The 17,497-nt window shown below is 29.5% G+C and overlaps 1 protein-coding gene across 1 annotated transcript in view; it reads left to right on the top strand.

The window, feature by feature from the left end:
* Nucleotides 1-17,497, top strand: part of toy (twin of eyeless) — an 84,872-nt gene that overhangs the window by 35,704 nt on the left and 31,671 nt on the right. The window contains exon 3 of the mRNA XM_065514726.1: nucleotides 6,485-6,710. Within this exon, the coding sequence (XP_065370798.1) occupies nucleotides 6,485-6,710 (226 nt within the window). The remainder of the gene's footprint in view (nucleotides 1-6,484; nucleotides 6,711-17,497) is intronic.

Genomic DNA, 17,497 nt, shown 5'->3' with positions numbered 1-17,497 from the left:
GATTGATTTCAGCCAGTTTCAATAGTTTCCTTGGGCCAAAACAAATGCATGTGCAAAATAACTTTAAATTGCGACCTGTACTTTGCGCACAAGGGTTACATAGACGGACGGACGGATAGACTAATATTTTTGGGTGTTACAAACATCCTCATTATTTGTGGTGTAGGGTATAATAAAACCTTTATATTGTCATAGTTTTATACATATGAATATCCTTAGAAGTTGTAATGTTAAGCACATTAATTATTACTAGGGGGCGGATTTTCATGCATTTATTATTGGAAAATATGCGCCTAAAATATGCTTCAAAAAAATCAAAATATGACCTAAAAATTAAAAAAATATGCACTTATATTTTTGTGCAGAAACATAAAATAATTAAGTATGGAATTCGAAATGTCCAAAAAAATACACAACACTGTTGGCAGCAGTTAGAGCTCTTTAAATTATACCAGGAATTAAACAATTAAAGTTCTAAAACTATTTTTAAAATAATTTTTCTTCTGAAAAAACGATGGACGATATATTAATTATAATATCTTGGTATGAATACTTGTTTAAAGCCATAATCTTTAGAGCTTCTCTATTTTGATCGTGCTGTAAAGTAGCACCCAACCTTAATTTTTATCTCGTAATAACCAAGCAATTAAGCAATTAGTAAATGTATCCCTTATAGAGGGAAATAATATCTGATCACTTGGCTGACTCCAATTTATATATTTTGGGTCATTTGACGTGCTATTTGTAATGCAGAGAGAAGTCAATTGGTTACTTTATACATCCCATGGAATCTAGCATAAAGACAATTATCACTTAAGTGTCTCTATGTAATCTATAGTTTCTCTAAGTTATCCAAAATCACTAGTTTACGAAAGTCTCATAGAAATAACTGTCTGGAGCGGTAACTGTAAATCGAATTTGCAATTAAAACAAATATGAATGTTTTTCCATACATTTAATGAATTTTTGATACTTAAAAAAAATAAACTTTTTTGAAGAAAAATGCTTTGAAATGATAATTTTCAATTACTGTTAAAGAAATGAAGAACTTAATGCCAGTTTCTCGATGTCGAAAGAAGTTAGTTATTAAATGTTATCTACTGCTATTTCTATAATAAATTCGACAAAAAAAATTGTTGTCGAAATAATGTATTGCCCATTAATGACAAAAAATTATATTTTTATTAAAAATTGGCATAATATGCATATAAATATGCATTTTGAAGTAAAATATAACAAAATATGCATTATCAATAAAATATGCACTAACAAATCGATGCCATTTTGCAGCAAAATGTGCGATTCGGATAGATAATTGGTCTACATTGTATTTGGACGTTCGAGAAAAAACATGCATTTGCATATAAATCCGCCCCCTAATTATTACTTTAAGAACCTCAAATTCCAAATTGTATAGAATTTTTAGTTCTTTTTATTTCTGTCACACAGAGAATACTTTTTTGGTTGTGATGATCGTTCTGATATGCTGTGAGGATTTACTAAGGAACTGACATTTTGCAGCTAGAATAAAAAAATCTATGGACATACAAGTCGAATCATTCGATTGACAACAAATTAATTGTGAGCGTTATGTTCATATGAAGCTCTTCATATATCGACAAGTACCTACGTATATTCTTTAAGGTCTTCTGATTTGTAGTGTAAACTGATTCTAATCAAAATAAATGGATGTAGGTAATTCAAATGTCACTTGCACAAATCTCACACTTACTGAACTGCCATAATAAGCCAAGCAACAGCCGCACGTTCTTTCATTGCGATGCATCGCAGAGATCAGAGCGTCGGTTTTTTGTTGTTGTTTTGTTTGAGTACTGACTGTTTGTAAAGTGTTTTCATCAAACGAAACGAATAAAACAGAAACTCAAGTTGTAATTCGTTTGGCCACATAAGTGATGGTTAAGTGTGTGTGTGTGTGTGTATGCGGGTGGGTGGTATCTATGAACTTTATCGTCATTAATCATTTACATATAAATTGTCACTTTTATGTATTAATAACACAATGTACAACACTCGTCGGCACGTGCCACCGCGTGTTGAGTAAGCCGAAAGAACGTAACGATTGGAATTTACAATTGCTGATCGTCAAATGCTCCAAACAGCAGCAGCCCAGCCCGAGCGAGTAACAGAAGTTTAATATTTAAAACCCCTTAATCAAACAACACAGCAACGAACAAAAAGTACAACATTGAGACAGAAATTACTTCAAAGAACATCAAAGCAACAAAATGATTTCTTTTGTTGTAAACGTTGTGTAACTGCTTTGTTGGTCGGACAGACGGACGGACAGACAGACAGACGTCGGGATGGTCGTTTGCTCTTGTCGATAGAAACATATGTATGTATAGAGTCAATACTATAGACACAAATATAATTATAGCATCCCACAAAATATTCAAACATCTCAAAAAGTACTATTATGTGTGTGTATAACAATCAATCTCTACTAACTCCCTCCCTGCCACACACAAACTTTAGAACATTCAATTGGTTTTATGTTTTAATAAGGTTGTTTGCAATTATAACCAGAGCAAAACTTCTTAACTTATGTTTTTATTTTGTACATACATACATACATATGTATGTATTTACAAATTTAATAGGTTTTGCGAACAATAATCACAAATTTTAATTACATACTTTATAATAATTACAACATTACATACATCTATATAACAATGTTACTCATTGACATATTGAACGTCATGCGTGTCATTTTCAGTTGTTACAATGATTTTTACATGATTTAACGCACAAAATTATTAACAATTATATACATATAGAGCCCTTAGCGCCAAATTACCGTAAGCGACATTTTCTAAATTTTTGTTTATTGCTGAAATTAAAATTTTACGGACCGACTGATGTTTTAGCGTTCTCAGAATATCAAAATTGTTAATAACTTCAAAAATATAGGGGGTAAGATTTTATCGTAAGTCAATGTTTGTTTACATTTTACAGTAAACGAATTTTATCGTAAGCAACACACAGTGGTATAGAAAAAAAAGGGAAATAAATCTGTAACTTCTAAATGGTTAGACCGGTTTGAATGAAGAATGCGCAAAGAATAAGTGTTGTCGAGTTTAAGTTTTGAATATGGACCGCATGGGCCCACCAGGGGCGCGACCAAGGGTCCTCAAAGTAGGACACTTCGGGTATGTTACATTTTTAAAACAATCCTATTTCTTCGTTTGTGTTCCGATTTCAAAAAAATTACACATATAGAATCTCCTCGTCGTATCTATCAATTATCTCTTATAGATTAGGAGATATTCGGATTTGAAAATGAAATTTTCAACATTTTTACCCACTCTAATCCAGTTTTTTGATAACAGCGTATCCAAATATTTACCGATTTTGTCCAGTTTTTCTTTATTGGACTAACAACACGTGTATGTGTCAAATAGAAAAAGAACTGGTTAAAAATAATGACTATTTCCAAAGTTATATGCATTTGAATTTAAAAAGGCGATTTTTCGCTAATTTTTTGAGAAAAAGAACTTTTTTCTTTTTGAGTTATCACAACAAATTTCTAAGAGGATATATAAGGAATTTTTACTTTCTGAAAGTTAAGTTTTCATAAAATTTTTTAAATGAAAAAAAAATAAAAATTTGTTGTTCCCGAGGGGACCAGGTCCATTCAAAAACACCTATTTTTTATATAAAATTTAATTTCGATATCAAAATATAGTAAGCGATTTTAGGTGGCCCAATATGTTTCTAATTATTTTGTAAAGGTATCGGAACACCTCACCGTGATATGGATATTATAGCCAAAAAACTAGAAATTCCCATTTTTGGAATTTTTCAACACTTTTTTGAGAATTGCGGGATTGCTGATCATAAATTTCATCCTTTTTATTTTTCCATTTTAAATAGAAAAATCTACATAACTGTGAAATTTTATTAAAAACAATTCGTAAATAAAAATTTAATTTCAATTCGAAAAATTTTTATCTATGCAAAAATTCAATAAAAAACATTTTTTGTCATATTTTTCAATAAAGTATTCATTCCATGAATTTTTAATTGTCAAAAGTTATAAATATTTTTGAAAGACATAGCTTGAACGAAATTATATTATATCGCATCATAACATTTTTAATTCTATGTATAAATTTCAAAATAATCAAAAAAAAAACTCCTCCTGTAAAATTTGTGTTTTGTCGCTTACGATAATTTTGCGCTAAGGGTTCGATATTTTAAATTTAACACTTCAAATAGAATTCAATGTCGACATTTACTTTTTAATATTAATTGAAACAAGTAAGAGTGTTTTATTCAGCTGTGACGAATCGTATGTGACAATAAAATAATTGGATATAGAGTCAATTATGGACCGATACTTACAAAGGTTTGTGGAAAGATTTAGGTTCATATAAAACTAGTTTATATCCAATTTCATCACTTTCAATAATAACACTGCCCAACAAATTGAGACTTTTTGATTGGAACAGAATAGCGACCCTATAATTCTGAAAGGGTATGTTGAGTAGATCATTTTTGTATAATAAACTTATAGTCCACCTGGTCGGATTTTTTTTTACAAAGTCAAAGTCTAAGAGAATTCTTATTGTCAGAGTTATATTGTGGAATTTTATGGGGATCATTTTTGTGGAAGATCTTAATCCTTTAGCTCCTCTACTTAGGGGTTCATTTGACCTTTTTTCGAGAAAATGAAAAAAAGTCCTAAAAAAAGACTGCTCAAACAGAATTTCAAAACGGTTCATTATTTCGGTAACGGTATTTGCTGTTAATTCTGTAACGGTATTATAATGATAACGGTAAAAGAAAAATTAAAAATAAATTGAAAAAGTTGGTATTTTATTGTACATACCTAATATCAATTATTAAACTAACAAAATTTTATAATTTAAGATTATTTATAGAATACTAGCTTAACCCGGTGCTCTTCGATACCCCTATCGTAGTAAAACAAAATTTCAATGATTCTAAATAAGAGGGCAATGAGTTCACTTAAAAACTTTTTCAGAATCAATTCCACATAACGAAACTATTAAACATTAAAATTAAATTCCATATAATTCTAGAAGTTTACGCTAAATCTTACTAATCTTATCAAACGTAAAATCGCCTAAAATGAAAAATAATGTAACATCACTATTGATAAGTTTATAGGATAAGCAAAAAACGATATAAAATGAAAACTACTTGAGATATTGAAACAAAATTTTAAAATCTGAATTACAATGACACTAGAAATATATTTTATAAAAAAAAACTAATTTTTTCAAAGCACACTTCAAGATATGTGGCTTACGTTTTTTTGAATTGTTGTTTTCTGAAACAAAAAAACGTATCATCAATATAAATTTTTATGAAAAAATAAAAACTTAAATAAAAATATATTTATTTATTTTAAATAAAAGCAGTTTATATATAGATTTTTAAATTTTTGATGTTCTTTTATTTTAATTACTAACTAGTTTTTTAAACTAAAAAAATGTACATACTTCATTAAATTTTGCATAAAGACTGCAAAAAATATACAATTGCAACAAATTTATTAAACAAAAAAAAATTAGGATACTACCTAAAATAAGGTAAAAACGATTTATTAATTAATTTACTCAAAGCGTATACGTTATTTTGTTTAAGAAAATCATGTACTTGATGATTATTAGTTTAAATTTTGGTTATAACTTGGTTATTTTTGGTAGTAAAAGTTTAAAATTTTGTACACATACATATGGGCAATTCCATATCATCGTACGGAACATTTGTAACCCTATAGAGTGGAATAGATTTTGCAAAAATAAGAGTGAAAAATAATTTGGTCTATATGTTCCATTCAGAGGGTAATATTATTTAAAATAATAAAAAGTTCTTTCGAATCATTGTTGTCCAAAATATCAAGCGAAATAAGGGTAAATCGTACGTGACGTAAGGGTATGAGGTACATGTTGAAATATGCGAAAATTTTCGAATTGTGAGAGGCATTATGTTTTCTTTCCTTTACAATCCGTCATATTTAAATAAAAACAATATTTGAATGATTTTATAATAAATAAAATTTAATATCATACGTGACAGATTTTTCTCTTATAATAAAATAATATATATTCTGTAAATATATGTATACAAAAACTAAAAAAGTGAATAGAAAATATACATTAGATTTCAAAAAACAATCGTAGTCAAATTCATTTCATACTACAAGCTAATTGGGAGCCTAGTTTTCGCTGCAATTTTAGCCTAAAACATTAAAAAATTAAATATAATCAGTTTAAATTATTATTTTTGTATTTAAAATGTTGTAAAATGATCTAAATATAGTAACATTTTATTATTTTCTTCTATTCAAATCATCTTGAAAAATAGTTTCAAGGGTTTTTTGTAGTGAATCGTAATTAATAATAAAATCAATTTCTGTAACATCTTTTAATCTAGCAAATTATTGAATATAATAAATTTATGTATTTATTTGTTATTTACTTTATTGCAGGTGTCATCTATCAACCGCGTTTTAAGAAACTTTGCATCGCAAAAAGAACAGCAAGCCCAACAGCAAAGTGAATCAGTTTATGAAAAGCTACGAATGTTCAATGGACAATCTGGTGGTTGGGCGTGGTATCCAGGTAACACGACAACTGCTCATTTAGCCCTACCTCCAACACCTGCCGGCACAATCTTAACAAGCCAAATAACGCGCGAAGAACTACTTAAGCGAGGTAAATGCTAAATTACTACCATGCCAACATTTTAAATCCTATAAAATTGTATGTGATCAATAATATACAGGCTTATACACACGTTGTATCTCATCAACGTCGTCGTCGTCATGTTAACAAATAACTTCAGCTATCTAACCAACCTTACATATTTTCTATTCATTCAAACATTAATATTCATTCATACTATTGCTATGTTAACTTCCACGTGTGTATCTTGTAAATAATGTTACAAAAGGCCTAATAAAGATAAAAGAATTACATACATATTTTGGATATACATACATATTTTAAATATAAATACAATTAAATTAAATGTACTGCTTATGTATTTTTACCAGAGATCGAAAATAACTCGTCCATATACCAAAAAACCCAAATTGAGATTTATATTTTTGTGATAAAAATAAATCACAGTTATAAAATAATTTTTATTTAAATGGTTTGGTATGACCTTTATTCGTTTTTGTCGTTTTTTAATGGTTTGGTGTGAGATAAACAATTCATTTGTTCTTGTTCTTAATAACAATTACTTTCTCTTTTATTTACATACAATAACACATTATTAGTAATTTTTTTAACAAATTATGGAAATAATATGATAAGTATGAAGTAATGAAGTCTGAGTTACAGAAATGAGATTTTTTTTTTAATTTGTTATTAATCTTTTGATAAGTTTTATATATTTAAGCGTTGATTTGCATCAAATGCATTTTTCCGATTTATTTTTCATGTTCGCAAATAAAAGTCACAAGCTGACCTTTACGAGAAAAATAAATTGTAAATCACTCATCCAGATTATTTGTGTTTGTTTCTTTTCTGTTTCTCTCAACCCTAAACCTAAAATGTTCACGAATAAATCACTCTCTCAGTGATATATCACAAAAAATTATTTTTAAATGGCTGCGAATGAGAATTTACCATTGAAATGAAAGTGAACCCGTTATTTTCGGTCTCAAATTTTTACACAATTTATGCTTATATAATGTAGGGTGATCGATTTTTCGACATTTTTAGAAACCGGTTTTCGGTTTCTTCGAAAAATTGCAATTTAATATAAACCGGTTTCGGTTTCAGTTTTTTAATAATAACCGGTTTTTGGCAAAATATTTTAAAACGCCTAGAAATAAGAAGAAAATAAGTTTTATTTTATATTAAAGATCTCATACTTATGATAAGGAATATACATGTATTCTAATTACAAAAAATAAGACTTTTTAAAATGCTTAAATACTTTTTAATTCTAATTTTTATAACTTCTTTCGGGTCAAATTCGACCCATTTTGATATTAAAATTGAATTTTTTCTAAAAGTGAGCCGTTGATATTTTTGATATTTTATGAATTTTATTTAATTTCAAATATCTTAAGGTCATTGGGTCAAATTTGACCTGGAGCTAATATCTTAAATTTTTGTTAAGCACAATTAAGTTAAATGTTAAGTCATACTTGCTGAACATTATATTTGTATGAAAACTAGTATTCCCCTTGTAAATACCAAAGCTATTGCTTTCTTAAGATATTCGGGTCAAATTTGACACATTTTGAAATTAACCTTCGCTTTACCAAAGGTTTTTTATGTACATGGTTTACCAATACATGGTACATGGTTTACAATTACCAATACGATAAAATCGGTGACACTACACTTCTATAAATATATGCGACGAACGAAATTTTAAAAAATTGAAAAAACCTTATAAAAAGTTTAAAATGGTTCTATTAAATTCTATAGAACTCTAGAATTTGTTCAGTGAGTACAAATTTCATTTAAATCGAAACAAAATTAAAAAAAATATTAAACCAATAAAATCGATATGGTCACCCGGGTGGGTATTGGTAAAGCGAAGGTTCAAATTGAGTTTTTTCTAAAATGAGTGGTTGATATTTTACGACTTTTATTTAATTTCAAAAGTCAACAACTACACGAAGAGAAAAAACATTGTTGTGGTAACCATAAACTAAGAGCAACATATTATGATCAGATTTATGCTTGTAGTCTAAAACATATTATGATCATTATTGGTATTATGAAATATCATAATATGTTCTGAAATAATCATATTATGATACAGATCAATCATAACATGTTCTGATATAATCATATTATTATATAAATCAATCATAATATGACCCAAAGTAATCATATTTATGACCCAATTAAATCATATTATGATCCGATGAAATCATATTATGATCCAAAGTAATCATATTATTATTAAAATTTATTTTTATAAATATAAAATTTTATTTTAATAGGTTTTAGTTTTGAGGTACTAAATTCCCAATTAAAATATTATTGATAAATTCACTGAAATTTATTGTTATTCGCTCTAGGAAAGTTAAAGATAATATACAAATAAAACTATAGAGCGAATGGGAATTACAGACACTCAAAATTTACTTGTAAAAATAACACAGCTTAGACAAACATCAGCACTCACAAATGGTGGGAAAAAAGAATATTAAAAGTAAACATATTTTGTTTGCATCTTAAACATATTATGACTACATAATATAATATGTTTACCTATTTATCATTATTTAGTTGTTGTAAATATATTATGTTTACATCTTAAACATATTATGACTACGCGTATAGAAACTTAACATTTAATGGTTGTACATAACATAATTGGTCAATTCACAAGGTCTCTTATCATGTCATATTGTCCTAATATTTCACAATGGTTTTTATTGTTTTTCAAGCAAAAAATGCCCTAAAATAATACTACTCTGTATGCTGTGTTTATTGTGTTATCGTAACCAACCAGCAGAGATCTGCGCCGAATGCCTAAGTGTCGGTTAAGCCGAGCTGCCGGGTCGTGATATATTAGGACATTATGACAATATGACTGATAAGACACCTGGTGAATTGACCAATATGTTTACCTATTTATCATTATTTAGTTGTCCGAACCATTCGGTGAACCATATTCATATTTATAACATTTAATATATATTAGTTTAGAATATACATTAGGCTGGGTCGATTTGTATGGACGATAAATAAGTAAACAAGCTAGAACGAATCTTAAATACCCTCCACCTGCATACAAATTTTTTAGGTTGATATATATGGGAGCTATAACCAATAATAGGCCGATCATCATAGAATTATATACAGCGATTTTGGTATTTATGGGGATTATTTATGAATTTAAACTTAATAGCGATATTTATAAGATATTTGTGCTAATTTAAGTGATTTTCTGAAGTGAACTTTATATGGGGGCTATGGTCAAGTATGGGCCGATCCACAAAAAATTTAGTGTTGTGATTTCTTTTAGCACGAAACTTATTATTGTTGCTGAATTTTGTATGGATACTGCAATTCTGAAGGCATTTATAGACCATAGAACCATATTTCGGGAAGAAATTTGTATGGGGGCTATGAGAAATCATGAACCGATTCTTATAATTTTCACTAGAGTTAGTCCTTTTATTATAAAAAAATAACGTGTGTAAAGTTTTATGGTATTATCTGCAATATATTTACACAAATAACCAAAAATATGTGAAAATTGTCAATTTTTGTTAGGTTTTTTTTTTTTTTTTTTTCATCATTTATTTATTGTATCTTCATTATTTAATGAACTAACAATAAGTGGTTCAAATCTTATATCTAATATTATTATTTAATTAGTCCAGCCAGTGCCGGACGAAAAAATTTTGTGTTCATGGTTGTTTTGGTTAAATTGGCATTCTTCCTTCTAGATTAGGTCTGCTGTGTCCCTCCTTCTTAATCGAGTGTGGCCACGGTTATCTAATATGTTGCGGGCCAGCGGGTTTGGGTGAACTTCAAGTTTTTTTAAATATTTTTGTACGTTTTTCGAGATTTCAGTTTTTACAATGGGCACGTTTAGATCTTTGTGTATATTCGCGTTTTTGATATACCAGGATCATTCTTAGAAACTTGTTTTGGCGTCTTTGGATCTTTTCTACATTTGACGCTGAGGCCGTGCCCCATAACTGTATGCCATAACACCATATCGGTTTTATGATCATGTTATAAAGTAGAATTTTACAATCTAAACTAAGCGTGGAGTTTCTGCCAATAAGCCAATTAATTTGAATTGATTTCAATTTCATTTGAGTCAACTTTGCATCTATATGACTTTTCCATGTAAGGCGACGATCGAGATGTATTCCGAGGTATTTCACTTCCGATTGTTGAATTATTGTTTGGTTATTGATATGAATAGGGGGGCATGATTCTCTACGCAATGTAAATGTAATGTGTGTACATTTTTGCTCGTTGACTTTAATTTTCCATTGTTTTAACCATTTTTCTAATTCAAATATGTGGTTTTGTAAGTGACGAGACGCTTCTTGAGGGTTTTCATGAATGCTTAGAATAGCAGTATCATCAGCAAATGTTGATGTATGAGTGCGATTGTTAGTTGGCATATCAGACGAATACATCAAATATAAAAAAGGTCCCAGGATACTGCCTTGGGGGACTCCAGCTTCAATGGGTTGTGCAGTACTTAAAAAGTTTCCCTCTTTAACCTTAAATGTTCGACCAGTTAAATAGCTTTCCAACAGCTTATGTGTGTTTGCCGGTAAATTTTGACTCAATTTGTATATTAATCCAGCATGCCATACCTTATCAAACGCTTGAGAGATGTCGATGAAGAGTGCAGAACAGTATTTCTTTTCTTCAAACGCTTTCCTCACCATATTTACAAGTCTATGGGTTTGTTCGATAGTACTGTGTTTTCTTCTAAATCCAAATTGATGATTCGGAATACAATTGTTTTCAGTTAACATCGGGTACAACTTGTTCATAAGTATCTTCTCAAATAGCTTTGATATATTAGACAATAGGCTGATGGGTCTGTATGATTCTACTTTTGTGTGATCTTTTCCCGGCTTGGGTATCATGGTAACCAGTGAAACCTTCCATTCTGGAGGATAATATTCAAGTCGTAATATAGCATTAAAAATAAAAAGAATTATTTTTATTGCTATCCGGGGTAGCTCCATAAGCATCTTGTTGCTGATCTTATCCATACCAGGCGCTTTCTTGGGATTTAAATCAGCAATAGCATTTTCGATCTCTCGAATCTCAAAACGTAGGGGTACGGCTGCTGCAAAATAGGGTGCAACAGGTGGCAACTCAATTGCTTCGTTTGATGTGTTCGGTGTAAATACTTTTTTTAAATGATTAACAAACAGATTCCCTTTTTCAGTATCATTTCTTGCCCAACCACCACTTGAATTTCGCAAGGGGGACTTACATATAACGGGTCTTTTAAGATTTTTTGTTGCTCGCCATAATGAGTAATCCGATTGCGGGGTTGCGTCCAGGCTTTCTAAATATTTATTCAATGATTCCATTTTTCGAAATTCCAAGAGCTTTTTAAGTCTTTTTATACAATCTTTAAGCTTCGATTTTAGTTGGGGGGATCTGTGCAATTGCCACTCTCTTCGAAATCTTCTTTTTTCATTTAAGAGCCGTTCGACATCTGCAGAATTAATTCTATTATATCTGAATTCTCGGGGTGTTTGGGTAGCATGTTGAGCAGCCATTCTGAGATTTTTATCGAAATTGATAAGAGAGTGATCGATGTTTTCTGGTGTTCTTAGCGGTATGTTTTCCGAGCAATGTGTACTGAGGTATTTTTTATATTTGAGCCAATTTATTCTTGTGCCTGCCATCGCTAAATTACCAGTCGGGGATACAATTTCTAGGGGGCTCAATAAAGTAATAATAGTGGGTGAGTGATCTGAAGATAGTTCCAGCGAGGATTCAATTTTAATCATTTCTCTAGGGATATTTTTCATCACGCTAGGTTGTCTCACATTTTGGTTCATAGCTCTGGTTCTACTGAACCGATTTTGCATATAAACATATTTTTTGCAAGTCAAGTTTTGTTAGCGTATTTTGGACGTGAGAGTGTTTTACACAGACGGACAGACAGACGGACATGGCTCAATCGACTTAGAATTTCATAAGAAATGGATTTTATTTTAGACCTATGATTTCTTGGGGAAAATTTCTCAGAATTTTCCGTAGTATACGTTTCTGCTATACGATTTTTCGTGAAAAAATATACATATATAATATACATACTATTATACATGCATTCTCTATAGAAATTACTGTTATACAAACATTTTCTATAGAAAATGTTGGGTTCAGCTATTTTGCAATGAACTCCTCTTAGCAATATGACAGAATTAAAAGAAAACCAAACAAAATATGATTAACACAACATGTACGGACAGGCTTCTTATTTTATCTGCAAATTAATCGGAGTAGTGATGAGCGATATTTCCATACCTGTGATTTAATCACTGTGATTGATAAACAACCTTTAGCAACTGTTATTGAATATAGCATATAACCTTTTTCCAGCTATGTAGATCTAGCGATTTTATTTTCATTTAGCCATACAAAAATGGATTAATTGTATCTAGCTGGAACATCTAGTCATTTTATTCCTAGCCTTTTGTTATTTGAAACTTTTTTTCACTTTTTTCAAAAATAAAACAATCAGCCCATTTCTCATTTTTCCTATTCAAATTCAATGGCAAAATACTCCCGGGGAATTTTTTATTCATAATGGGGCTGAATATAAAAATAAAACAGTATTTTAAAGGAAATTTTCTTAAACGGAGAATATTAATTGGTTTTATGAAAAAAGGCTATGAATCTGTTTCAAATTAAACACATCTGGAAACTACACATATTCAAAAATTAATTTTGCATTTTTAGCAGGTAAATGAATCCAATTTTATTCATAAGTGCCCAGAAATATTAAATTAATCCAAAATATGGAAATAGTCACATAATACCGATTTCCAAAGAATTAACTAAAAAAGTTGTTGTTTATAAGGAACTATTAGGGCCTTAATTTCTTAGCAGTTTTGTAAATCACGTCACCAAATGTGCATAACAAAATTAAAAGTTCACACATTATAAAAATTTGTTCGCACTATAACGATCGTTCATATAATCCGATATTAATCCTAGGTATCAAAATTTGTGGGTTCCTAATAGAAGGATTAGAACGAAGTAAAGTAGAATAATGACCTTGTAAAAACATAATAAATTTCGATGACTTTTAAAATGATCAAATTATTAAAATTGAATTTAAGTTATTCATAATTGTATTTTAAAAATCGAATAATTTTTTATTTGTCGAATATAACAACAATAAATATCAGTCAATTTATCAAAAATTAAATTGGGAATTTAGCAAATAGAAACAAAATTTTACTACTTATTTGTATTAGTTTTCTGAAAAGGTTTCCTGATGATCTGGCCTAAGCAACCAGTGAAATGCGCATAGGAACTAGCTTATCCTCCAATAATAAATTTCAGTGAATTTATCAATAATTAAATTTGGAATATAGCACATAAAAACTAAATCTTTAAAACAACAAACCAATCAAAATCTTGAGTTACGGGTAAAATACCGGATTTTCGTATCCTTATGAACTTATAAGCTAAGGCTTGAAAGAATTAATTCTTAATTCCAATGGTGACATTGTCAATTATCAGACAATAATCTGTAATGTGTCACAAAATGTGCACGATTGTCAGATGTCTTAAAATATTATTGTTTTACAATGTACTGACAATGCTTTTTCTGACAATGTTGCAAGACAAACATTGTATGTTCGCACAGTTATTAGATATTTTCTGAACATTTAGATTTGAATTAACAAAAATGTAATCATTCACAGGTTGAATGGATTCTGTTATGAATTAATTCAAAGGTGAATGAATTCAATTTATATAAAAACCTTTGAATAAAAGTAAAGAATTAGATGTTGGTTATTTTTAATTCCGAAACTGACACCTATTGAATGATACTTATACATATACATATGTATGCTATTTTATCTCCAGCAAACATATTTTGTTTTGTTGTACTTGACAACACCTAGGCATGTTAGCGATTTTACAAAAGAAATCTTCGTTACACCTAACTCCACTGAGTTAGGTGCCAACCGAATATGGAATATCTCGAAATGGGTTATGAATAAATGTAAAATTTGTTTACATTAGTTAAATTTGATTGTACACAAAATTTGAAAATAATACATATGATACAAAGTGGGTTTAAGAACATTTAATTTGTCGGTCTCGGTGAAAATTATCATATAGAAAATATACATATACATTTATTTATAGGCCTACAAATTTTGAAATAAATTCCATAAAAATTTTATAAAAACACACAATGGGTTTAAGTTCAAACTTAACAAAATAGTAGCTAACAAACAAACACAGTGGTTTAGAAACGTTTTTTTTTTTTTTGTTGAAATAATTCGGTATCACGGATACACAATGTTGCAGCTGAGTTGATTTGGAGGTTTAATTTAAAATATAAATAGTCCTTCAGATCATGTGTAAGTTATCTCTTTTACTTAAAGAGATATTTAGGTTTGTATTTTTTTGGCTCAAATTTTTTTCTAAAAAATCAGCTATATTTTCGACAAAATTCTGAATAAAATAAAATAAAAATTGCTAACAGTTATCTCGTCCCTATAAAAAGTTACACGCATCCAAGTTTGGAATATGTAAAATGGGACGTATTTTTGAAATTTCCCCCCCAAAAACATCCTTATATTTTTTCTTTTATGGAAAAAAATTTCTTCACGGCTATATATATAATTGTTACATGATCCGGAAAGAGAACTTAATGCAAAATCGTGTAAATTTGACTCATTTAAGCTTATATAATCCCCAGCACTATCCAATTTTAAAAACAAAATTTGAGGTTTGAGTAAAAAATTCTAAAAAAAAAACTATGAACCGACCCTCGAAAAAAGTCCATATTCGTATAGCCCATTATGTTACTTAAATACATACAAAGTTCTTTTGCTAGCACACGGTACATAACGAAGCTGAACAATTACAAATCAACTTGAAAACACCTCAGATCCAACCTTGTGAAATTTCGTTACGATTTCTTGATAACCTTGTAACCGAGACTTATTTCAAACTTATTTAAAAAAAAACCATGTCTAAATCACTGTGCGATGTGAATGAGAGTACTCAGTATTTACGTTTAGTACATAAACATCCATATCTAGTATAATTTGTATACATCATTATAAAATTACCCTTATTTTCTGTTCTGTTTACTTGTATGTATTTTGTTATATTTTTGTTTTTGTTTCTGATGATTGTGTGCATGGTTGGCTGAATTTCAGGACAATTTATCAATGACATACTAACAAATCTACTGTGTGTACACTTTGTTGGCCAAACTTTTGATGACAGCTATGATATGTTTTTCTATGTTCTCCTCTTTTCTGTTCAGTTAACTTCAGCTCAGTTTGTTATGTTTATTTCCGATCGTTTTATTTTATTTGCTGTTATTGTTTTATTTACGACATTTTTGTTCTTGCCATTTATAATTAAGTAAATTAATCAATGAATGAATGAATGGCCTTTAATAATGATGATGTAAATCGAAGTCATCAAATTAACTTCCCATATATTACTGATGCAATATGCTTATGTATGGATGTGTGTATGTGTCTTTGCAAAATGACTCCCAGCTGTTCTGGGGGACTGGGTCTCAAACTAGTGATTTTATTTTGGGTAAATAGCTACGTGACTAGTTATTGTAACATGTGTTTGTCTTAAGCAGGGTGTTTAAATTGACGTTATATAGAATACAAATAGTCTAATAACTGGTCGATGTTGTCAACCCATTGGATTCACATACCGGTTACATAGAGTGAGTTACCTTACTAGCTACCTAACTGGTTACTTGATTAGCTACATAACTAGTTATTTTAACATGCAAGGATGCTAAGGGAAAACAAATTGACCCCGGAAATAGTCAATTAAAAATACATCTCATAGACAGTCCAATAACCGATTGTTTGCAAACAAACCTTCTTTCGGCTACCACTCGCCAATATATTACTTCTGGTCTAAAGTGCAGTAGAAGATAAACGTTTAAAGTGATTACACTATATATTACTTAGAGACACTTACGTGAGAATTGACTTGAGATGTATAAAGTAAGCAATTGACTTTGAATTGAAGTCAGCCAAGTGAACAGACAGACATTAGTGAACATTACTGTCTATAAGAGATACATTGACTATTTGACAGGGACCTTAACGGTTATAAGGAATATCAAAAAAGTTATTTTATAACAGCTATTTTGTGTTTTCAAAAATAAAAATCCATCTAAAACCGTTATTTTTCAACGTAAAAATAAAAGTTCGCACGAAACTCTTAAAAAAACAGTTTTAAAAAGACGTCATAAAAAAAATTTTTCCGTCGTAAAATAAGTCATTTGAAGAGTTTTAATTTTCCCGTCAGAAAATAAAACTCATTTTAAGTAAGTTGACACCTAAAGCTTTCCGGATAACCGTTATTTACGGTCCCTGCTATTTGTAGAACTGCTGGGGACTGTTACTGTTACAGTTATGTGTGCATATGTATGTTTGTATATCCGCAACATCTGTGAAAATAATGTTTATTGAATTTGTGCGTGTGTTATGATGATTGTGCACTCGTAATAGTTGGCTACTGGCAATGTATGTAATTAAGGATGGAATTTGGAAATTCATTGATTAAATACCACCGAAACATTGTTAGTAAAATAATAATAACAATAATAAAAGCAATAGTTGGGATCAGAGTTCATTGCAAGTCTTTTAGAGATTTAATTTCATATTTATTGCCAGTGTTTGTCAATAAAGTGGTTATGTAGCTGTTTTATACTTACAAATTCTTCGAAGTTTAAATATAGTTTGTTGGATCTGAATACAGTTTTCTCCTAACAATAAGTAGCTTGTAACACA

This window comes from Calliphora vicina, chromosome X (genome assembly GCF_958450345.1).
Source record: "Calliphora vicina chromosome X, idCalVici1.1, whole genome shotgun sequence".
Classification (NCBI taxonomy): Eukaryota; Metazoa; Arthropoda; class Insecta; order Diptera; family Calliphoridae; genus Calliphora; species Calliphora vicina.
This window is presented reverse-complemented; position numbering and strand designations above follow the sequence as displayed.